The following is a 26,631-nucleotide window of genomic DNA, read 5'->3' on the forward strand; positions in this document are numbered from 1 at the left end:
AATTTCCAAAGTTCTAATAAGAAGCTGTAATCAACAGTCTTTGACCGTCTATTGCAAAATATGATGATCGCTCAATATTGTTAATTAATTGAAGTTAAAATTATACGTTACTGACTGCTAACTTAACGTTCAAAATGTAAAGCCCCTGCCACTTGATATAAAGTTTCCAAGTCCAATTCCTGATGGGGTCTCAGGCGTGTGCTGCTGAAGGCTGCCAAATTAAAACGAAAAAGTCACTCAGTTATAATTAACAGTCCTCATCATTCATTATAACATTTTATCCATAGAACTCTAGCTACGATTTTCACTGATTCAGTCAAGTGGTGCTTAACTATATGTAGTTTTTTGTACGGATGTGACAAACAAATTGATCTGTTGTATTTAAAAATAATTAACTAAATAACTATTCCAATTCATTGGATGATTGATTATTCTAACTACAACAAAAGTCAACGTTAGAAACTTATCCATGTTTAATTTTTTTTCTAAATACATATTATAAATTTACATATCACTTTTTTCTTGTTCTAATTTCCCAAACTTATCATTTCACTATTATTGGTAAAATGTTAATCAATAACAATGTGAAAGTACTTCTGTGATTTGCTCATTGTCACGTCATATTGTAATGTACTTCTTCAAACACCCGAAAGTGTTTTTCGCGATTTATCACCAAATGTTTGTTTTCAAAATGAATACTGATACGTCTTGATGATTGAACGCTATATTCGGATCCTAAGCTAGTTTCGTAACCCCCAAGCTAGAACTACACAGCGACTTGAACACGAGAGAACAGGCACAAATATGCGGAAAGCACTTTACTCCAAAGGTTCGTTTTATGTACAGAAAATATAGGATTTTTATAGTATTTTAGAAGCCCTTGGGTTTTCCTGAAAGTTCTAGAATACTACTAAACATAGTAGCAGTGTAGTAATCAGCCAATCACAACCTCTACATGTGACTTTTCATTCTTGTGATATTTCTAGCAAAAATTCTAATCAAACGCTGATTGGATAGAATGCTCCTTAGTGTTTCCTGAGCTTGTCATGTCTATTGCGAGAAATTTGCAGGATTTTCCCAACAAATACATACTACTGCAGTTCTTGCTGACATTGAACCGTGCACACAGTGTTCATATCTCTAGATGAACTGATTAATGTAGTTTATTAAATCGCCTGACATTATGTGATAATCTTTCTTAAAAAATTTCGAAGCTACTTGGGATTATTAACACTTACCTTTTATATGCTAATGAGTTATTTCAACCTTAGTATCCACTACAATGGTACAAATAGATAAACATAAGCAGGATATATATGTATATATAACCTGAGCGAATTTTCTCAATTTATTCATCACAAATGTTAATGTATTTGGATGGTATCCAGTGGTGAATTCTAGAATGAGTGTTGGGAATACTTCAGCTATATTTATAGTCATTTCTGTTTTTTTTATCAAGGTAATTCAACGTATGATGACGAATTCATTTTGACTCTTCGAATTCAAGACGTTTGTTTTGTTTATTGGCCACTATTCAGTTTAAATAATCGTTGGGATATTTTTTCAAATATTGGCAATCCCAATCTAACAACTCCAGTTAATTCTTCACATTCTACTACTACCACTACAAATACTAACAATAATTTTAATTATTTAACAGGTTTACCTAATTGGTTTATTCGATTTTGTAGTTTATATCAAACTCCTAGTTTGTCATTCATTGCAGAAGAATATCCGAGTTATTATGCACCAGCTTGCCTATTCTCTCAACATTTACACTTTGAACATTTAACAGCTACATTTTCAATGCCTTATCCAGAATACTTTATCTTATCGACAAATAAACCGACTTCTGTAAATTACCAAATGCCTGTTTTACACTTTATGATTGGTTGTGAATCAGCTAGTATTACTGTAAATACAGCTATGGAAATGTTGACAATTTGTCCATCAATAAATAATAATGATATTAATCAAGTCGATGTACAACCTGGAATGCTAGTTATGGCATTTATTAATAATCTGGCCATATTTGTATTCCCATTTAAATTTACTGTAAGTTGTTTTTTTTCAAATTAAAAAAAAACTATTTCCTGTTTGATATAAAAGTACATTAGTAGAAAATGGTAAAGTTTATGATTGATAAGAAGTGACTATCAATTGGGATAAAGTTAGAAATGTCTATACTTTAAATTTTTATCCATGTTCTTGAATTATTTTGTTTTGCCACAACGGCACAGAATGTCTCACCATTTTCCCGCTAGAATTCTAGGTTAGTTAAAAATATAAACAAACACTTATATTTTTAATTGATAGTGATTCTATATAGCTGTAAACTAAATACTCACTGCCTTCTCGTGGCATTACTGTTGTTTACGAAATTGAATGGACGAAAAGCGAATGTCCGGCGCTTTAACCGGGTTGGTGGACAAGGAGAGTCCACCTAGGGGAGTTAGAAAATCCTAACTCCAGACCAATGGTGCACATGGGCCCCAGTATCCTGAGTGAATAAATGGCGTTTGAACCTATTTTTGGTCTCAGGCTACCATGAGACTGCATCTCCTTACGATGCTCCACTATCTTGTGAATTAGACCTTTAGGTCAAAGGCTCCGGGTGTGGTCCCCTAAAAAAATCGCCTGCTTCGGTTTGGGAACCCGGGAAGTATCACAGCCCTCACACAAATCAAATAAGATTTGTGTGTTGCATATGTATCTGGTGCCCCTTTGTACCAATATTTATGTGTTTAAATAAATAAAATATGTTCTGATATTTCGTGAGATTCAGTGAGATATCAGGTATTGCATGAGTAGTCAATTGTACTTAGCCATCTTTCGTGTTATGTATTTTGATACGTTCATTGCATTTGTAAAAACCTAATTTGATCTAGCAGCAAGTAAATACCTATTCCTATTTTTTTCACGATCTATCAACTTATGATAATTTTTATTGATTTTATGTAGTAGATAACATTTTACAACTTGATTAGTTCTAGTATCTTTTATGGTCTCAGTTTATAGTTTCGAGGCTTAGTGAATTCAAATATGACTGGATTTCTAGAGAAAGTCCTATCACAATTCCCACCACTATAATCTTAAATAGCTGTATCATCTTAAGACACCATAAATCAGTGAATTGATTCAAATAATCCTACTGTTTAAAAATAATACTGCTACGATCCCTATCATTCAATAAATAGTTTATCTTGTTTTCCGCTTGATCTTATACAAAGTCTTCTATTCAAATTGTCATTTATTTAAGCCAAATTAAAGTTAATGAACACATAAATTAGAACAAAATTAATCTTTTATCTGTATATTTATCTGTTTACATTCTCACAAAACGATCCATTTTTAAAAGTTGCACAGTTGACCATCATTGTAAAACCAATCACTATGTTGATATTCTTTCCTTAAACTCAATTTCGTATGTAAATTTACATGTTTAATAAAACTTTTAACACCTCAGAAGTTGTATAAACGAATAACGTGAAATAAATAACTACTTTCATGTAACACTATTGATATTGTAGTATCGGTTGTTATGTTAAGCCCATATACTTTATTCTAGCTACTGGCCAAGCTAATTAACCTATACATTACGAGTCATATTTTGTTCATTATTCGCTTATTAACCTTGACTATATTTTTATATGAGCGTATATGTGTGCACACTTCGTATCTTATTCAACGTATGTCTGTCATTCATTTTTGTCTGACTATAAATGTTGATTAACGCTTGCTTAAAATGAGTTGGCTTCCCCGCCATCTCCAATACGCATTATTTTCGCTTCGCTCTCAAGTTGACTTCCCAGCCATCTCCACTACACATTATCTTCGTTTCGCTCGCTAACATTTGCTCATGTGCTCACAGCTTGCTGGTCTACGTCATTTGTTAATAAAAATGTAGCTACCGCTTCCTTTTGCCTTCTGATATTATGCACCGTTAAGATTGGTATTAATAACGGTTATCGAAGCGAACTATTAATGAAGCACGGCACTACAATATATTGTATTTTAGTATTTAACATCCATTCATCGTTTAGTAAAACTGGGTAAATAACACATTTCTGAAGAAAAATAACAGATTATAATCATTACTTTGATTTTATTGTAAAGTCAATATCTTCTAACATTTTTTTTCTTAACTTTAGTCAATCAATTCAAATTCATTGAACCCTCGGTTATGTGATATCAATTCTTCTCATCCATTATTAATTAATTTTCGTCATTGGCTTAATACATTCGATTTGAATAGAGCTGTTTGTATAACAAGCTTAGATCATTTGGAATTAAAATGTTTTTCTGAGCCAATTATTGTAACAAATACAGCTGTAAGTTTATTTAATAGATTTCGATTGAGTTATGTTATGAAATCACTCTTTCAGAGTGTTATTGCATGAATTAGGAGAATTATTTAGTAAATTTCTGCTTTATATATAATTCCTTAATATTTCCACAACGAATTTTTTCATTTTGTTCTTCAAGGCATGGCATTTGAGTGTTAATTAATTGTCGAATTTCATACTCAATGGATTAGAGATCAAACGCTAATGTTATCACCCAGATGCTCAAACCGAATTAGATGGGATTGAATTCAAATATCCAACCTAGTTTTTGAATGACGTGTAGATTCTTCGCTTTACACATTCAGCATACGATAAGTAAATAAAAAAGATTAGCACTTTCACAAATAAGCTTATTATTCGAAGAGGATTCTCAACACACAACACATTCTTTTAGGTAGTTCATAATTTATCTTGAGTACTAGATAATGATTATAAGAATACTGTATTTCAAAAGACAAAGTTGCAGGTATAATAAAAGAAGGGAATTTACTCAGTTTTAATGTGGGAATCAGTAATGTAAATTATTCAACTGAAGAAAAACGTTCTCCATAGCGACTAAAGACAGTTCATTTAACTTTCCTTGGATTCAATCATTTGAACTTAGAATTAATGATTGAAAAGCGAATACCTTGTTTGCTCATTGTTCTGACATTATATATGTTTTATTTATTTAATGAAGGTAATTTCAAGAAAGAGTTAGAAGTAATAATATACCAAAAATAGTCGATAATTGTCATACAGCACTAATTCACAACTGAATAGCTAGAAATAATAACTCATATAGTGTTTCTATACGTGAAAATTTAACTTTCATAGTGTTAACGAGATACTGTCATCATATAAGTAAGCTTTACAATATAGTAAACTCATTTTTCTTGTTTGTTTCTTTCCTGTCACCATTCTAGTAGACAAAAACCTGTAGGATGATGGTGGTGATAAGTTGATCCTCATTGGATGATAAAACTATCGATACATTGAATTGTTCTTGTGATTGAATTTCTGTTAACATCGGTGAAAAATAGAAGAAAATAATCTTAGAGACTAACTAATAGTTTAGCATTAGCGTAAAATAGATTTTTAAACTACTGTTTTTTTTCAACAAAATGAAACAGTTATAGATTTGATAAAAACACGAAATATATTTGTCATGTGTCATTGTATAACAACAGTATGTATGGCTGTTGAATGTGATGTGTTGGCGGTAACGTATACCTACTTCAGAATTTTTATTATCATGTGTTTCTATTAAAATTCAGAATTTGATACCTGTGAGATTATGCCTACTTTAAAAATTTCATAATGTTACTAAAAATGACAATGTACGTGGTATATGGTTTGTTAATTATTCTATTTCTTCTTTTCGGCTTCTTTTTAAATATCCTTCTTTCCATAGTCTTTTAAGTTACTCTCTACCCATCCTTTAGAACGTTTAAGGAATAACAAGTGTTTGTAAGTTCTTGCTAAATAACATTTTCAAAAGTCTGGTGATTATCACTGAAATTAGTTCCGTATGTTTACTACCTCTAGTAATTACTGTTACCGGATTTACATGATGTTATATTGAAAATTCTATGTCATTTACGTAGTGGTCGTATCGTTTTCGAATTCACAACAATCTATATATTTTCCTTATTAAATAGTTGCTTAGTTTTTATGTCATGATCCTATCCTGTGTTTACCTAAAGAACAGTTCTATTATTACAAAATATACGTAAATTAATTATAATCTCCAACTCATGAGGTATCTGTAGAAGTTGACAGATATGTATCTGCAGAAGGAAAATTTTTTCTTGCATTAGTTGTATGAAGATTAATTACAGCATATGATAGCGTAAATGACCGCTGTTAGCTGCGCCTAAAATCAACTCTGACCATCGGCAATTGAACGGAGACTAAGAGCACAAAGATATGGAAGTTGTTTCATTTAAAACAGGATCTAAAAACTACACATAAACTAAAATCAATTGTTACCAAAGTTGCAAGAACCTAACCACGACAATCGATGAATAGAATAGTATTAGTTCATGTAAATACACGAGAACATTACAAGAAATCAACTATACGTCAAAGTGCATGCTCTAAAGTTATTAAGAATGAGATGGTTTACTCAATATTAAGTAGTATGGAGTAATACACAAAAGGAAGTTGAATAAAAGAGATAAGGACAGTGAGTGTAAACAAACTTGACAATTATGTTGATGCTGCAATCGGTCAGTCTCCATTACCATATATACATTTTAAACAGACCCTCTTGTTATGTTCTTTAGTCACAAATTTTATTAAATTTAAACTGTATCTAAGAGTAAAATATCAAAGGGACATATGGTCCTATTTAAGACTCAGCTGGATGTTAATAAGCAAGTTAGCGGTTACCTGTATGCATTAGCTATCTGGTTCAGATCCCAGTTGAAGCATCAGCATTCGGATGTAGGTACACCCAGTCTCACGAGTCCCAAATGGGACAAAACGTACACCGCAGATTCCACTGTAAGTCAATTTTTTAAAATTTTAAAATCACGTATTTCTATTGCCAAATAAATACATCTTGCTTTCCTATCACTATTGGAATAATTAATTTCATTCTTCTCCTCGTTATGTTAACTTTCTCTTACTGTACTACTCCAGTGTAACAACTGGGACTACAACCTATTCATGTCAAAATTTATATTGTCTATGACTAATTGATTCAAAATATCAAATAAGTATATACTCATATGGTTTTTTGAGTCTTCTAATATGTTATTAAATACTTTTCAAACAGTTTTCATCATTCAATTGACATCAGCTAAAAATAACTCATAATCATAGTAATCTCTTTTTACCTCTCTATTTCTCCTAATCATTTTAGGATAATAGTAGTAGTAGTAGTAATAATAATGATAATAATGATATTCATCATAATAAGTCGTCATTTATCTATCAAAATTCTACAATCCCTACTATTACTAATCGGTTCGATATGCGTATTACAAATAACCTATTGAAAATTAACACATGTGCTGATATTTTAGTCATTTTACATAAATTCGTTGAATTATTAACAATTTATGATATGAATAATTATAATACAACTACTCCTTTATCAAGAATACATTCATCACCAATCCATGTAAAGAATACATCATCTTTAAAAGTAGATCCAACATTATGTCGACAATTCCATGCATCAAGTCCAATTCCATCTGGTTCAGTTTATTCGGTATGTTTCTCTTTATCTTTTTTCTTTCTACTTGTTATTTATAAATTAGACGGTAATTTTTTGCCCAGTTCATCTAGTTACTTTGTTGAATAACTAAAAGATCAAACTGTGATACCTAATTCTAGTAAATATCATCTGATGGCCAATAGTTTCTTATTTATTTATTCCTTGAAAAAATGTCTGTCATAAGGTTATAAAATTGAGTTAATTAGTTTCTGTCTTATTCATTTAAATGACTTTTTTATGTCAAACTAATTAATATCGTTTTAATTGTGACTTCTTGATATCAGTGTATTTTTCTCTAAATAAACAGGCACAACATTATCAATTTGAATCTTTGGATTTTTTCATGTTTACTTACTAAACAGTCGAACATACGAATGTTCGCTTACGGAATGTAGTTCTAATTGAAGTTAAGAAATTGGATAAAGGTGTATTTTGTCGCTCCACGATGTTATTAAGAAGAATAAGGGGATTGGAAGTTAAATTTCGTCCATCTACTCTTACAAAGTTATTTATTAGATTTGTTTCGACACTGATTTCCCATAGAATACTATTCCAACTATAAACCCGCTTATCGAGCGTTTCTCTGATAAGATGACCGAACTTTGTCATCAAAACAAGAAGTCAACAATGCATAGTATCATAATTGACACAATAATAGAGACGTTTATAGGGATAAGCGAGTGCATGCTTTTATTGAACAAATAAACATATCAGAAGAGGTTTTTATGGATATTATAGTAAACCTGTCCAGTGCTTCCAGGTTTTCAACGGTGGTCTTGCATCAATTGACTCGTGATCTCAACTATTAAAATAAATATATGTTTGTACTTTACTTTGAATAATGAAATCCCAGATACAGGTTTTGTCTTAAAATTCGTAAAATGAGTTCACTTTCATTTCAATGGTGATCCATCTCGTAATTAAAGATCCAGAGAATTAGAAACCCTTGCAATAAATTGTATATATACTTGTGGCATTTTGAACATAATACGGTAATCCATGAACTATAATTGGTTAAACGCTAAACGCGTGAAGAATCATTCAAAATTTATTCTGTTCATTTGTTGTCTTTATTTTAATAATATAACTATAAGTAATCTTGCACCGATATATATATATATATATATATATATATATAAAGTGATCGTTTTATATTACTGTCATTATTCTTTCAGAATTGTTTTCGAAATATACTCGATGATAATCAATGTAAGAGCGGTTCAGTTAGTAGCCTTGATCTTATACAAGATGCAATTTCTGATGTAGATTCTGTGAGTAATCCATTTTTTGTTTTATTTTGCTTTAGTTTTTCTCTCAGTCTTAGACAACAAAATTGTAGTTTGGATTGTTACTGTTTATTTATCAGGATAATCTTAAACATAGACTTCTTGAATTAAGTTCTCGTGTCAATACAATACATTTACAGATGAGAATTAAAATATTCATGTTCCATTTAAAATCACATGTCTATTTAATTCTCTGGTATGTTGGAATATGTAGCAGTTAGATTATATTTGATCTAAGAAACGTAATAATATTTAAAATTGATTATCAGTATAGGTCTGATTGTTGTTTCTTCATTTAATTATCATTTTGTTCAGTATATATAGCTGTTTCATAAAGCTATGATCCATAATCGATGCACAATCAGACAGAAATGTATGCTAGTTTAAGTTGCCATACCACATTAGTACGACACGATTTAAATAACAAGTGGTAAAAGACGTCGATATAATCTAATACCAATAATACTGAGGAACATTAAGAATATAGTTTGAAGAGACGGAACGAGAAAGTTCATTCGAAAGCATACTAGAACTGAAGGTCTAATGAAATATAAATAGTGAATGTACCTATACCATTCTGAGGTTCATTTATTATTAATTATTTAGTGATGATAAAGTATCTGTTTACTTTTGAGATAGCATCTGAACAAATAGTTAATAGAAAAAGTACAGACTTTCAAAGCAACTCATTTTATATAGTGATAAGTAACAGATGGTCTCGAGGATCTTGAAGGGGACAAACGGCGTATGAATCAATTGTTGGTGTCAGGCTACCATAAGACTGTATCTCCTAACGTTGCCCCACTGCCTTGTGAACTAGACCTTTAGGTCAAAGGCTCCGGGTGTAGTCCCCTAAGAAAACCACTCGGGCAGTATCCCAGCCCTCACACACACAAATTGAATGATTTGTTAGTGTAAAGTATCTGCAGGTAATAAGGTTTAATTAGTGGGCTCAGTAATAAAAACGATTAAACACTTAAAAACTCTATGATATTACTTGTGGGACGGAATATATTTACAGGCGCAGGCACTTTTAAAACATTTTCAGCGAAGAAGTAAGCATTCATGCAGCGAACAAAGGTTGGGAGTGATAGTACTTGACATTAATGTTTGATACATATCATTGTAATTTTATGACATACCATTTATAGTTGATACCAATGATTAAGGATTTGAACAACACCTTGTTTTCCTACCCCTTTAAAGATCTACGTTTATTTGTGCACGCTTTAACCTATCATTATTTCATGATGACTAACGAACTATTTGAAGCGTTATATCTCTATAATGGTATTTATGCTGTTATGTGTACTCATCAGACTGAGCAAAACATCTTTCCGATGTAATAATGGTGTAATTTTCTCTTTTCAGGTTCATTCATCACCATTTAAAATTGGTAATATAAAAAGATCATCGGCTGTGGATATTCCTTCAAATATTTCACAAACTTCCAGTAAAAACAATGAATCATTAACAAGAAAAGTAGAGAAAAAATTAACTGTTAACACTTGTCCAACTCCCCAACCATGTCGTACTGTACATAGTAGTAGTAAAAGGAAATCAAATACTTCAATAAATAATAATATAAAATCATGCAGTTCTAGTCCTTGTCCCATTAATACTGCTAATGATACTACATCTATGGATGATAAAAGTAAAAATCAACTATACTTAAATCTATCTGACCAAGTGAAATCTTTGTCAAATTGCTCACACAATTCTGAACCATCAAGTCTTTCTGATGATTTCATTTTCATTGATCCAGCATTGAATTACATAACACCAAAAGAAAGAATTCGTTGTTTACTTCAACCAACCAAACAATTTTCAAGCCCCACTATCACTACTAATGATCAAACTTCATCACCATTGATAAGTTTTGATATTCATGAAAATTTTTACTCTCCACCTAGTTCTACTACAAATTTTAAAAATTATCGTGCTAACCGATGGAATCGTTTATTCATTGATCCTGTTAAAATTTATCCACGTCCTTTATTAGCTATAACATTGTATGATGTTTCATGTGAATGGAATATATATGGCGGCAATGATTTGTTACCTACTTCGTCAGTAACAACAACTCCATTGTTAGGTAAAAGAATCCTGTATTTTCTCTTATACATGAATATTTAGGTCGATTTGAACATGTTAACTTGTTGTTAGATTATTAACATTAATGTATTTCAACGATGCTTATTTGTTTAACCTATTCTAAACATCTTGGTTAATAAACTATATTTCCTAAGGTTATTCATTAACTGTGACCGCTACGGTACTCTAATTAGGGCATCGTGGCAATTTATAATTTCTCTGTCCCTCATACGCCAGTAGATACGTTTATATAACACTAGAAATTCTTTTTGACCGTGTACAGGTTTGTGCATTAGATTATGTGTATATAACGATGATACTAACTGAATACCTGTGTCAAAGTTTAGTAGATTTTAATCTGTAACACAAAAGTTTACGACTGCGAAGATACGATTTCACATGACACAGTGTTATGTCAATTAATAGATATAATCATATGAAAGTGTTTTTAGCCAATAACTAATATCAAAATAAAATAGAAGTTTCATTATTATATTTCATTCATAATACAAGAGAACTCTTGGTACAATGGTATATTAAGAAATGAGCTACACAAAAAGAAACAATAATATCATATTCAAGTAAGCGACAGAAAACCATACTATAACGAAATTAAAACAAGACTGATCTTTACTATAGATTGCTATACAAATCGAAGTAAAACTAGCCTAGATTTTACTCAGTTCAAATGTGTACTAATTTGTCAATGTTGTATTGAACCAGTAAATTTGTGGTTTGATTCTCATTAAAGTTATATTAATTCAAAGGTTGTTTTCTTTTCAAACTAATAGTTTAGTACAAACCAAGAAAACCTAGTTATTTATTACGTCTTATTGTCAAATTCCTTAATAGTACGATCTCACACATGATTAGAGAATGATATTCAATTTTCCTACTAAGTCCTGTACCATTTAGTCGATGAGTTCGTATTCAGTTATTTACATTCATTAAGTCAAGTCGGTAATAATGATTACTTTGAGTTGGATTTCTCATTATCGTAGTGTCAATTTAGCCGATTTTTGTGAGTCATCAGTGTTCTCCGGTCTGAATCCTGTTTTGTCTACCTCAGTTTTAACAGTCAAGCAGTATTATTAGCTTTCACATATGAACTGGAGCTCAAAACCGAGTACATAAATCTTCACTTGGTTGTCAAGTTTCTTGAATAGACTGAAGTTTAGGCTTGTTAACCCAATCGATTTCTACTTAATTTCCCACCTTCTAGTTAAATTTTTACAGGGTGTTTACTATCGAAAATCTGTGGATCACAAGGAAATCATGTCCTTTTATCCTTCTTCACTAATTATTAAACTTGATTGCATTACTCATTTTTCAGGCAATATCCCGTCCAATGAGATATCTACCCCTGTTCCACCACATAATAAATCCCCAGTATTATCTTCTTCATCACCACTTAAAGATCTTACTCAAAAATTAACAACAACTTCATCTCGTTCAAATGAATCACTTCTAACTAGTAAGAATGCTACAAATATACGATCTGGTGGGAATATTTCACCCAATCAAATGTTAAAATCCTGTCCTAAACCTGGTTATCGTTTTCGTCATGGTCAACCACTTATTAATAAACCAAGTAGCAGTGGTAGTGTCGGTGCCAGTGGTCCTGTTCGTATACGTTCGAATGAATCACGTTCGGAAAATATTTCATTACAATCTCCCAAGGATTCAAAAGGTATCCGTTCTCGTCTAACGTTGTACTCACAAGGTGGCCTAGGACGTCAGCTAGATAATGTAAGTTTTACTTCTCTTCAAATATACAAAAGTTGATATGCTTTTTTAGTAAATAACTTTAATTTTGTTAACTTATTCTTGCGAGTCTGGAAAGTCTTCGTCCAATCATCACTCAATGGAAACTCTCCAAAAGCTCGTAGCAAAACAACTTGAGTCTCCTGTGGTGTAGACGAGATGTAGCTCTGCCGACCAAATGACACGTATACTGCACACAGTTTGCTCTGTTTCAGTTAGGAATTTTAAAATGTGTCCCTTAAGAGCAAAGGATATTTGTAGACTACGAGTACTTGATCATGATATCTTCTCGTAACCAATGGTTGTTGACTCTGGATGACATGGCTCAAAGTCGATCACAATGATATAGGTGTATACACTCTTTGTCTTCCTTAAAGTGTGAGATTGAAATTGCTTTATACCTTTCTTTCTACGAACTAGCTCTTCCTTCCTGTACTAAATCCTTAAATACAATCTTTCTTTTATACATTACTACAATTGAAGTAACTACTTCTATGAATTTGGTGTTCATCTTGGTTTGCTAATGAGGTGTGGCGACTTGGACCGATGCATATATGTGCCTGGTCCTACTTTATGGCTGACTGATACCTTCAAATCCAAAATGACCAATGCTTAGGTCAGACGCACAATATTGGACAAAGATTGCAACTCGGTTGATGAGGTAGTGAATTCTCAGTAGTTAAGTTTTTTTCAGAAAATGTATTCGTATGTCTAACCAGCCCTCCATCAACTCACTAAGTTTTCTGACGTCGTAGTAGGTTGGAAGAAAGCCAGAGACGATCAAACCAACACCTGGTATCAGTCCATGAACTCCTAGACCGTTAAACTGAGTCGTGTAGATAGGGATAAACTAACTGGTTTGGGTCAGCATGTTTATCATAACCAATAGCTGGAGATATTGGACGTCTGATCTGAACTTTTTCCTACATTTTGCAAAATGAGAGTTGTTTCATTCTGTTTAACCACTGACTGATGTTAATTTAAATAAAATCCACAAATAGTTTCAAGTTTATTCTACGTTCAATTTTCAATGTACTATCTTCATTTAGTAGGACTGGGATTCACAATGATAACACAATTTACTCGGTCTTTTTTTGAGAACTCCCGGAAAGTTTGTTTTATCTTTATTCATTTTGGTATTTCTACTAAGAATTTAAATACATTAGTCCATAAGATATAACAGATACTCATTATTGTTCCACTTTTTTAACACTATTGTCAGGTTCTACGTTATGTCTGTCTGTCTTTTCACTTCGTTAAGTTATCGTCATTTGAGTAAGATTTGATACTTATGAAACTTATAGTTGTTATCCTGAAATTATGTAATTTCTGTACTGGTCAACGTTGACAATCATCGTATAATAATTAAACACACACATTTTATTGGTACATATTGAAATGTAGCCGTCAAAACAGATATCTTGAGTCACTAAATGAACTCTAACGCCGTTTTTGATAGTTTCAGTCTTGTTTGGTATCATTGTGTTATTCTTCCAGTGAACAACTGTGTTCACAACACCTTGGATTTACCATTTATTTATTTATTTAAACACACAAACATTGGTACAAGGACGCACCAAATACATATGTGCCACACAAATCATTCAATTTGTATGTGTGAGGGCTAGGATACTGGCCGGGTGTCCAAACCAAAACAGGTGGTTTCCTTAGGGGACCACTCCCCGAACCTTTGACCTAAAGGTCTAGTTTACAAGGCAGTGGAGCAACGTTAGGAGATACAGTCTTATGGTAGCCTGACACCAACAATTGATTCATACGCCGTTTGTCCCCTTCAAGATCCTCGAGACCATCTGTTACTTATCACTATATAAAATGAGTTGCTTTGAAAGTCTGTACTTTTTCTATTAACTATTTGTTCAGATGGTAGCCTGAGACCAACAATTGATTGATACGCCATTCACTTCCTTAGGATCCTCGAGCCCATGTGCAACAGTGGTTTGGAACCAGGATTTTCTAACTCCCCTAAGTGGATCGTCCATACTGACATGCTTGTATACCAGTAGAACGTATTCGCTCTCAGTTCAACTAAGCCTATCTTAGATAATAATCATTAACCAATCAGTCACTCACACCACTCATCTTGCATTTTAATTTCAATGTACAGTCCTATTTATCTTTCTTTGGTCAAAGTTACGTAACTTTTATCAGAAGGGGATTTTCTGTTATTTCTTCAAAGAACCCATATCTATAACCTTTATGTCTTGTTTATTGTTAATTGTAAGAACACATTTTTCTCGCTGTTGTTATTCAGTAAATAAAGCGGCCAGTTTGTGCGGATAAATGAGTTACATGAACAGATGCCTTGATATCGTCTGCATTTTCAGGCTTTATTTTGAATCTTTGACAGAAGTGGATCTAAATAGAAGTAATGTTGAAGTACTTGTTCAAGTAGCTTACACGCCAACAGAGGCTATTTAATTCAATCTTGAATACAAACCCTCACAATTGATAATAAATACCACACCCCTCTGAACAAGTTATTTGCTATCATGACTCAATAGTTCAGTGGATAACAATCTAGAATCGGTGGTCACTAAGTGTAAATCGCACTAGGGAAATCGGGATTAAGATTTAGATACATCTAATTGACACAAGTGTTAAGTAGAATAATATACATTCTATCGTTAGTCACTCGTCGAAATATATTTTTCTTTCTGTATTGAATTGAGTCATTATAATATTTTTTATGATCTACTTGTGATACACATTGCAACATATCTCTATCTTATTAATTCTTTCATAGTGTATTTCATTCAATATCTCAAAATTATACTTTCGACAAGCGAAATTCCCAGCTCGTATGAAAAAATCTATTCATCAACGTCAAGAACAACAACTGAATTCATCACAAAGTTTATTCAGCCTAACTGTAGATCCATTTCAACGTTTAATTATTCATATCCCATCTATTGTAATAATTGATCGTGTCAGTAGTTCGAATGTCAATCAATTACTTTACTCATATAATCGGAACTATTCACCAAGTATCAATTTACTACCTCATAATTTAGATACACCAATGTTACGTATGGTTGTTGTCTGTTGGCCAGTTATACCAAGTCATTTAGAGCAGGATAATATTTCATTATTATCTCAACAAGTAGTAGAAAGAAGCAAAGCTGACAACGAAAAATTTATAAGAAAAGGAGAAAATGTTAATATTGATGTTAATAATGATACGGAAGATGAAGATAATGTATCAAATGATTGTTCAATGAATATAACACAATTACAATCTACGAAAAATTTCGATTATATTTATTTACCACAACCTAACAATCTTGAGGTAGAAATTAAACTGTCTATTCAACCATTGAAAATTAATTTGGATCAAGTAAGCTTCTATTGTGTTGTCAGAGTGATTGGTTAATTTAATTAAGGTTTGTTTATCAGTCCCCTCCTCATCCATCCACTCCTACACAATGAATTCTTTTTATTTTATAAGTTCTCTTTATCTGTAAAAATAATTACTACACTAGTATCTTTCGAGTGTGAAACTCACTGAAGATAATAAAAGACGTTCGTCCAATGTCGTCGATTGATTGAATTTAGACACTGACATCGTGGAATGCCGGTTCAGAGGTTGAGAGATTGCGTATGAGACCGAGAGTCTTGAGTTCGATTCCTGTGTGCATAGTTGTGGATGTGCTCTAATGAAGAGTCCCGTAACAGAACAAAATGGCCATCCGGTGCTCCCAGGTTTTCAGTAGTGGTGTCGCTTAGGTCGATCCATGATTTCTATGAATTCGACAATCCCCACAACCTCATACTGATAAGTCAATATCATTGAAGATATATATGTATATCACAGAAAATGAAAGATATAAAACTACTAAGCGAGACATGTAAGAGAAACAAACCAAGTATGAATTCGCACATCTGGATGCTTGTATTGATGAATACTACAACTATGTTACTCCATACTTATCAGAAATAGTAAAAATTAAATACGAGAACGTTTGTCGGGTGACCTAATAATTATAGTTCATCTTCTTAACACTTAAACTGTCAACAAACAAAAGAATATATTCATTTCTAATTTTTAAGAATTTCATCAATTTCATCATCATTTTTTGAGTTTCGTCATAAGCTTTTTACGTAAACTTTCTGTAACTTTTTATTCATATTCTCCGAAGAAATGTTTGGTTTTCGTCTAAATCTCATTCGGCATTTTTCTCTGAAGGTATTCATGTATGTTAGTGAATACATTAAGTATTGAGCTGTTACACTCAATTCTGACTATCAGGGATGCCTTGATACAACACAACACTTTCCTTGTGTTTTCATGTATGTTAATATCACTGTAAAATATCTACCTAATCCAAAGGCTGCAATTTCCTTTTTTAGTCGTACAAAGTTTTCATATCGTTAATAAACTCCTGAAAATTTATAGGTTGTCAATTTAGTGCTCAATCGAATTTCGGCACATTATTCCTACATACTAAGTCACAGTAGTACAAAACCTCTGAACAAATACAAAGACTTTGTGTGGTATTTTGTATAACATTTAAAGTAGTCAGATTCCTAAAAGGAATCATTATTTATGCTATGCACTATGGAAATTAGCACTGAAATATTTCAATAATAACTGGGTCATTGTACTTATCTACAACTACATTCATTTAGGTAAACACTTTTATTGGTTTAACTTTCTCCCTTCCACTCTTATGATCTTCTTTAGTATACGCTGCTGTTTTTATATGAATATCAAGAAAATTTCAAAAGGTTGCTCACTGCTTCCTCAAGAGAATCAGACAACTTTCAGATGGGACAATCTGTATCAAGCTTGGAGTTTCGATCTCCAACTCAGTATGGCTTAGCTTCAAGTCCCAATATCAATCCAAATAACTCAACACAGTCTCATTTAAAACAATACAATGATAATGTTAATACAGTTTCTATACCACAGAGTAATCTAGTTCGTCCAGTTTACCTTCCAGTGGATCCTATCGAACATAATCAGCCTGTTTTATTTATAAGGTTAGTATTTGTTTTTTTGGAGAGGGTTAAAATTTCAATTGTTACTTCTGTTGTTTACGTGCAGTTAATTGAAAATTTGTAACATCATTTTCGTACTAGCCTGAACCCTCTGAAAACTATAATTGACAAATTCATGTAATGATACCACGATCAGGTAGAAGCAAGGCACAGAGAAACTCATATTTTATGCACTAATGATACTAAAATATCGATCAATAATATTTGCTCAATCAGCACAGAAAACCTAAACACAGAAGTACTTATTAGCTTTTCCTACCGTGTCTGTGTGTGTATACATCTGATACTGTGAAAACAGTGTCTATGCAATGCATACAATGTTCCTCTGTCATTTACCTTTAATTCAATTTCATTCATTTCACTAATTCCGTGCGATTATAATCCTTAATGTAATAATGAATATCTCATGATCTCTGAAAATTGCATTACTTAATAATCGTAAACCGATTCCTGTGTACTCATAACAAGATTTTACATTGAATAACCCTAATCAATAAATAATAAATGTCTTCAATATTGACGTTCAGTTTATTCATACATAGTGAATTTAAATGATGAGATAGTTTATGTCACGGATTGTTATCAATTAAATAAACATTGAAAACCAGCAAGTACTGAATAAGCGTTTCATCATCGTTTAAGACTCTGGAACAATGTTCATCAATAATCTCACTGTAGACTAAATTCACGTCACATGGTGAGTATATAACTTTTTCAACCATTCATTGGGAAATCTAATAATTCATAAGCACAACTTAAGTTAGTTCACAACATGAACATTACGTCAAATGTATAGTTAGTGTTATTTATTGCAATTATACTTCGAAACATATTATTGGGAATTCTCCAATATTAGAATATGGGTTTGTGGAGACTGTAGTGATTGTAATGGCTGAATTCATGAGTCGATGTAAGCTAGACCTGAGTCCCGCATGCGGGATAATGGATGCACACTGCTGACGAGTCCCATACGAGGACGAAACTGTCATGCGGTGCTTCCACGTTTTCAATGGTGATCTAGTTTACATCGACTCACAAATTCAACTGTTAAAATTACCCAATAATCAATAGTTATTCAAAGAATTTTTTAATAAACTAATTATTCAAATAAATAAAATTTTTCTGATTTTTTTCCAAATTTCAGAAAATTCACTTTCTACCCTGACTTATCTATTCACCTTGATTATCATGGGAGGCGATTGGATTTAAGTGGGGTAAACAAGAGAAATCTGAATTCCTATTATTATTATTATTATTATTATTATTATTATTATTAATCTGGTTGTAATCAGTAAAGATTGGTTTAGTTATAGTATTCTTTTTTTCATTAATTTTTACTTATATCCTGTGACTTCATAAATGCGGTTATTAGGTACAGCTTTTGTATAAGATAGTCGCTACTGATAGAATACAGCTTACCAAAAGCTTACAAGTCAGCAATTAGCCTTGTTAGTTTGTTAATCATTCGGTAAATATTTATACTATCGGTTATCGATTGTGTAATCAATAACTTCTGTTTATTTAAGTAGTTTAGCTTTTGAAGGGGTTTTATTTAAAATTTACTCTTACCAGATTAGCATGGAAATATGGTTATTGGAAAACTTTGAACATCAATATCTTATTTACATAAACAGGTTGAAAAATATTTCTTCATATAAGAATCCTACGATTTTACTTTGTCTTTGAAAATATGTTTAATTTAAAAGTGATTCCCTTCATCGGGTTGTAGTAACTGCTTAAGAAGCATTATAAACTAGTGGAAACTAAATAGTTGTTTTTGTCTCAGCATAATACACGCTCAAAGTCCATTATATACCGAAGAAATTGATTTTATGATGAATAATGATTGGCTAATGAACGAAGATATACTGTCAACTCTACTTATTACTTGAGAGTCAGTCAGTCAGCTACAATGTAGGACCAGGCACATTTATGCATCGGTCCAAGTTGCCATACCTCGTTAGCACAAGATGAACACCAGATTCATAGAAATAGTTAATTTAGTGGTGGTAGTATATAAAAGAAAGGTTGTATATGAGGATATAGTATAGGAAGGAAGAAAGTTATGAAGCAATTTTAATCTCAAGGTTTAAGGGAAGATAAAGAGTGTATACACCTGCAACATTGTGATCGATTCTGAGCTACTTAGTGTTTTGAATTTCTTTCCGTTTGTGATTCTTCCGTGCGCTTCATTGTATATGAACTGTTTGTACTTTGTATGAATGAATTGTTCTATATCTTATAATTTGGTTCTTAGTCGTCGGTCAGATATTATATGAATTTGTGTATAACTGTATCACATGGTCGTTCAGTCTAGTGGCCAGTTCATTTTGTTGTATTATATTGTGTCTAAATAGAAAAATCCTGTATTTTACATTATAGTAGGAACTGTTAAAATCACCGATTTTATCAAGATGCAATGTGTTATTGATACCGTTTATTAGTTTATCAATATCAAATCAGTTTCAGAATGGAATTCACATAGAATTCAGATATAAGCTACGATATATTTTACTTTATTTTTTTTGTTGTTTTCAACCAATCAATAGTTTACATTATACACTGTATTATTTAACAGGGTTCATTTCATGGTTTACTTGCAATGCTTCTTCAATTAACAAATGCTGAATTCACTATTCCTCGACGTATTTATCAACGTGGCTATCAAAGTTTCGATAGATTAATTGAAGAAGTTGTAGAAGACTTAAGTTCTATAATCTCAGCACAACTACCTCATGCTATTGTAACTAGTTTTGGTCCAATGCATGAAGTCACACAATTTCGTAAGCTACATTGAATTAATTGCCTATATTTTATTTCTCGTTCGAATAATATTTTGTACATGAAAAATAAGTAATAAACGTTATTTAAGTGGTACTTTTGTTGTCTAAATTGTACTCCATAGAAATAATTTATCATCGTCCTAGGAAGATTGAATATTCATTTACAGTTATTTACAGTTTCAATCCTTACTGGATTATTTTACTTTTGTGTTACTATAGTTGCTTTCCCTTTCACACTGACTAACTGACTGTACTCTATTCTGATCTAAATGGGTCAAAACTATGTAAATTAGAACTAATAACAACTTCTTAATTAAATTATTTACCAATTTACATGTTTGTGTGGACACACATACATAGAGAGGAGTAAGCGAACGATGCAATCAAGGGTCATTGAATACGTGCGTAAGTGGCTTCAAAACCAATTAGTGTCAAAGGGTTCGATCAACGTGCGAGGTAGAAAACCATGTTCATTGAAACGGGGCACAAAATCAACATTAATACAGCTTTTAAAACATTGTATAGAAATTGTCGAGGACGCATTCTCAGGTTTATTAAAGCCTTGGCTATTCGTAAATTTAAACCCCCTTATGTGTACAAAAACAATTTGTCGTAACCTTGAATTTACCCCAGTAATCCTTAACTCATTCTATGACCTAGGATAACGCGACAATTTCTTATTCTTTCTAAAATGTTTCTCTCCCCTTTCTTACCTTTTTACTTGAACTTTCATTTAATTGACCTTTATTATTTTCATAGAAAATGCCTTGACAAGTATATATGTGACCAGATTGTTCGAAATGTATTGCGCAAATCCATTACATTTTTCAGATCAACTCCGTCTTCTAATTGTTCTATCGAAATTTATAAAAGGGAATAATTTCTTTAAATTATTTAAAACAATTCTAACTGATAGACTCTGATTTGAGCACATTTTGATGATTAAAGGTGAAGCATAATCGATTAATTACTAACGAACAAATATTATTAAGTTCACAAATATTGGTCCATGACCGTCTGTTTATAACACAAGATCTAAATGTATCTTATGGATAAATCAGACTTTTTTCTTATCATTCCAAGTATCTATTAAGTTTCTCATTGTATATTAAAGCTAATGGGTTATTTCTAAAAATCACTCTAATGTGATTTTTACGTCGTTATATGAACTTGTCTCAACAAAGTATCTATCACGTTAAATTTAGTTGACAAGGACATCATTGCCCTCAAATTGTGCACTATTGGTTTTCACGTGTACTGTCGTAATACACACGTAAATCTTATTCTTATATTCCAGTTCTCGGTTTATGGGATCTAGTCTATCAACCTGTTTGCAGCTTCTATGGGACGGCTGAACTACCTAATACATCACTGGACTCTGGTCATGTTGGTACAGCTGTTTGTAAATTGGGTTTGTTTAAAAAACCTCATCAGCTTCGTAATGAAATTTGTCATAGTAGAGAATATATGCTTACAGATACATCTTGTGGTACCAGTCGAAGTGGAATTATTCATGGTCTTAGAAGAGGCACACGATCATTTTCAACAAGTACTCTGTGGGCAACCTTACAGTTGAGTATTCAAGGTATAAGAGCTGTTCAATCTATTGCAGAAGTGAGTTTCTTATTGATTTAGTTTATTTTAATTTTGCATGTACAAAAGTGGACATTAAACTCCTGTTTTATATTTCGAAACTTCTTCAATAGATTTCTAGTTCCGTTTTTTATCAATGGATGTTTATAATTAAAAATATTGACTGACAAACATCAAAATAATTTAGCTATCTTAACATAGCAATGAGAGATTTATCAGACATTCCGTATACAAAGGTCAGGTCGAAAGTTCTCCATGGAACTGGCTTATGCAACGCTAAGTAAAAGTGGCGTTTACTGTTTCCGAATTGTTTTAAACGCTTTTGCTATATTCACGTATCTGTTGTATGCGGAAGAATAAATGGACTAATATTAAGAGTATTCTTATTGTATAACTATCAAGTAACTATACTATATGTACATTCATATTCCTTTTATTATAAGCTTCCGTCTGACTTATTGGCTACTATTATATGATTTACTATTCCTGAGTTATTCCCAATTTATTAGTTACAGTTCCTCACAACCACAGCCACTTTTTTTGCCTGATCTTGTATGATTGTTATTTCCTATCGTATGATATGATGCGGTCTTGTCTGTTTGTATATAAACCCAGTACGTCTGAAATATATGGTTCGTCTAACGGAGGCTGATATTGGTGTTCTGGACTGAACCGGCTGGGTCAGGAGAGAAGCTACTATCTCACAGGACCATTAAGAACTCTAGGCTGTTCGTATAGGTTTATGTGTCATTGGTCCGTTTAGTAATTCGGTGTTTCCTAATTGCGGATTGTATCACATGGTATATTAACAAGGCCATACAGCCATAACAGTATCCACTATCCGTTAAATGTCTAGTGATCTCACTTATGCTTATGTGTGTCAGGAAGGACTGGGGCGGTAGCCATAGTCTGAATGATATGTATGTAATGTGTAAGAGACAGTCTGTCGTAGCAAATATGTTTGTAAGGGAGTGGTGAACACACCAATATGTATGCAATAGGGTGCATAGGATAGAAACTGTGTGTTACCGACGTGCATGTAGCGTATATTTGCTCACAGAGTAGGTATACCTGTATGTATGCATGCATACCAAGGAACACTCGGATGAAAGTTCATGTGTTACTTAGTATGCATGTAGACTATACCTATCCAGGGTAAGTAAAAACTTCAAAAAATCCTTTACTTGCTCTCCATGTCACGATACGTACATACAAGCAAAGACCTGCGGGTCCGCGGTTCTCCACAAAATCACATCCATGCAGTGGGTTTATTAGCCTTGAGAACACAGAATCCATTCCAGGAGGGCCTACAGGCCTCCTCAGAAAAGACTTTGCCAAGCAATCTGACTGGAACACCACCAGTCGCACTTGCGAACACTTTACTTCCTTCCAGACATTTTTCCCTACTTCGTAATAAATTTCTTTAGATATCCATTTTAAAAAGATACTCATGAATGTATGCTATTTCTTCCTGTATTTTATGGCTGAACACAATCTTCTACCCCTGTTAAATAAGGTTTTAACTAAACAACTTTTGCAACTAACAGGATAAAAACCATTACAACTGAAGTTACTGTTCCGTCCATATTTCTTTTCTTGTAAGAATTAAGAAAGATTAATTTAATTCACCCATGCGTTTTTACATTCAATTTATCTCGAAAGTACAAGTTTAAAATTATAATCGATTTCATTGGAATAGATACAATATTTATCTTGGTGTAAATTGTTAACATCACATTACCCCCTTTTTGTAGTTGATTTGTACCTTCTAAATACTTTTACGGTTTGTTTGTTAGCGATCAATGCTAAATAGGAATTAGTTACGTTTCTTTTACATCATAATAAAGTACATTCTATTTTTCTTTTCACAATTTAGACAGCTTACGACTTAGTCACACCAGGACCAGCTTTACGTAGTCGACGATTATATTTAAGACAACCAGCTGATATACGCGAAGGATTTGGTAATGCTGTAAATGTATTGACACGAGGATTTCAAATGGTAGCAGAAGATTTGTGTGGTGCTACTGCATTACCATCAGAGGTTGAAATTGGATATAAAGGTCCAGTGGGGATGGTTGGTGATGTGTTACGTCAAATACCACCAACTATGGTTACACCCATAGTGGCCAGCTGTGAAGTAAGCGCAACAAACTGAACGATTACATTTGGTTTATTTTTCTTTTCGTGCTTTGAGTTTTATACTGCTGTTTGTATGATTCACCGAAATGTTCATTGCTGGATGCGTAGAAGTTCTGCATGTTTTCAAGATTTCCCAGTATGACCTTTTCACTAGTGCTTTTCAATCACCCTTTTGAAATACTGTCTTTGACGCACCCCACCCCAATACCTACAGTTAAATCCAAATAACCAGATTTTTTTAAGGAAGTTTGAAACGGTTGGTCAATCAGACGAACCTACGCTACTAGTTGAAAGTATGGCTTCACTTTCTAAAGGACATGTACCTACGTTTCTGAGACAGCGGTGGACCTATAATCGAGTCGCTTAATCAGTAAAAGGCTTCCTGCTCATTCGATTTTTCACTCAAGCAGCTGATCGGGCTCTCATTATAGAAAGCTTTTATATGAGTATCGAACTCGTACGACCGCACAACATAAGCTATAAATTAAATTTGGTTATTTTATCCAGATGATCAATTGTATCGTAGTGAAAACAACTCTTCTTTCTTCAGGATGATAAAAGTATCGAATAGAGCTAGAACCTGGCAGGCTGAGAATTACTTCTAGTTTTCTGGTTACCACCTGTACAACAGTTTTATATAATGAGAATCATTAAGTTCTGTAATCTGTTACCGTAAATCTTATCACTAAGTACTTTTTGTCCATATAATTGTTTAGTGTCATTCAAATATTGTAATGACATTGTCATTATCGCTTTTTCTTACCTTTACAGGTAACAGCAAATATTCTCGGGGGTTTACGTAACCAACTTAGACCTGAAGCTAAAGTTGAGGATGAACAAAAGTGGAAGAATACTTATGGTTTATAAAAAAAGAATGTAACAAATGACAAAAGGTAGATTTATTTATTCAGCTTGCACATAAGCACATTAAAAAGTGTGTAAATTATGAAAAGTGAGAACTTGTTAATTTCAAAGCAATTATTTGCCTTTCTCCTGTTATGGTGCACTTCTAAACCGTTTTTTCGCCCATTAATTAACTTGGGATGAATATTCAACTATTTAACTGATATGTCTTTCGTTATTTTCTCATTTATTTTTAATCCTCAGCCGATTATTTATGAGAATACATTGGATGTAAATTTTGAGGACTTGAATAAAACCTCTATTTTTCTCTATTGCTCTCTCTCTTCGTTACTATTTTCACTCTGCAGTGTTGTTGCCGCTGTTATTATTGTTATCAATTCCATTCAGTTTCACTTTTATTTTCTATTCTTCAGCTTAATTTGTTCTCCCTTTAAATTACGCTTTCAATGATATGGTTTTATTTATTCAGCAAACAATAAAAACAAAGGCCAGATTGAGTATCTAGTAGGTTGTGTACAATTATCAAGCTTGTTAATGATAATGAACAACAGTTTCTTTCCTGTGCATAAATTTTCTAGATATTTCAAATTTTTTATGTATTTATTTATCGACTGGGCGACAATAGGATTGTAAATCAATAATTTCGGCTATTAACTGAGAAAAAACGAAACATAATATTAAGTTGTATACACCAAATAACCTAGGTATCTCATAGGATTACTGGGATTATTGTCTAGTATACTAATTTATCCATCCTTGGTAGAGTCCTCTATTTGAATATGGTATTCATAAGAAAGAGTTTGTGGTTAGGAACTCCTCGATGATTGTACTCTGTACCACTGTTGCAGTAGCACAATTAAGGACTTTTTGGTTTTGAAATAACGAAAACAAACCATTGAAGCAGTCAACAAAATCGAAACTTTTCAGTGAAAACTTTATTTTCGATAATATCACTCACTGAGGTTGTACAATGATACTTATGGTTATTTTTTACATGCATAATAGACTCGTGTCCGTCCATATTTTCATTTTCCTTATGATCTGGTGGATAATCTTTTACATCTCGTTTCTATATGTTATCTCATTATTAATACCATTTGACTGATCACGTAGCTTGAAATTCTAACCGACTTTCAGTGGCTCTGTTAATGACACATTAAGCTCTTTATTCATATTACAGCCCACTATATATAAAAAAAGTAATTTTAAATACGGTTTTATCTTGGAAATGAGATATTCGAAAAAAAAGTTTTCTACGCTATGACATCTTCACTTTATGCATTATTAACAAGTTCTTATATGATAAATAATGATATCCATACCTCTTCGACTTTACGGTTAGTTTGCATATGTTGAATGTTACTGTCTGACTCCAAGTCCAACGTCTGGACCCCCTCCATTATTTCAGTTTTAGCAACCCGGTAGTACCACTAACTAGTCCTCTAGTAAACTATGTGACTCAAAGCTGGTCACATAAACCTTTACATGGCAAATGAGATTTTTAACTGCGGTTTTTAAATAAACTAGCTGACGGA

At 32.5% G+C, this 26,631-nt stretch overlaps 1 protein-coding gene across 1 annotated transcript in view; it reads left to right on the forward strand.

Moving 5' to 3' along the window:
* Smp_148650 (hypothetical protein) overlaps positions 1 to 25,681 on the forward strand; it is an 88,496-nt gene extending 62,815 nt beyond the window's left edge. The window contains exons 21-33 of the mRNA XM_018794718.1: positions 1,460 to 2,055; positions 4,152 to 4,331; positions 7,195 to 7,545; positions 8,727 to 8,822; positions 10,209 to 10,932; positions 12,265 to 12,680; positions 15,460 to 16,050; positions 17,398 to 17,696; positions 18,859 to 18,928; positions 20,293 to 20,497; positions 21,795 to 22,111; positions 23,967 to 24,230; positions 25,004 to 25,681. Coding sequence (XP_018649102.1) covers positions 1,460 to 2,055; positions 4,152 to 4,331; positions 7,195 to 7,545; positions 8,727 to 8,822; positions 10,209 to 10,932; positions 12,265 to 12,680; positions 15,460 to 16,050; positions 17,398 to 17,696; positions 18,859 to 18,928; positions 20,293 to 20,497; positions 21,795 to 22,111; positions 23,967 to 24,230; positions 25,004 to 25,099 — 4,205 coding nt within the window. The 3' untranslated portion in view covers positions 25,100 to 25,681. The remainder of the gene's footprint in view (positions 1 to 1,459; positions 2,056 to 4,151; positions 4,332 to 7,194; positions 7,546 to 8,726; positions 8,823 to 10,208; positions 10,933 to 12,264; positions 12,681 to 15,459; positions 16,051 to 17,397; positions 17,697 to 18,858; positions 18,929 to 20,292; positions 20,498 to 21,794; positions 22,112 to 23,966; positions 24,231 to 25,003) is intronic.
* The last annotated feature ends 950 nt before the right edge of the window (positions 25,682 to 26,631 follow it).

This window comes from Schistosoma mansoni, chromosome 1, assembly GCF_000237925.1.
Source record: "Schistosoma mansoni strain Puerto Rico chromosome 1, complete genome".
In the NCBI taxonomy this organism is placed as follows: domain Eukaryota; kingdom Metazoa; phylum Platyhelminthes; class Trematoda; order Strigeidida; family Schistosomatidae; genus Schistosoma; species Schistosoma mansoni.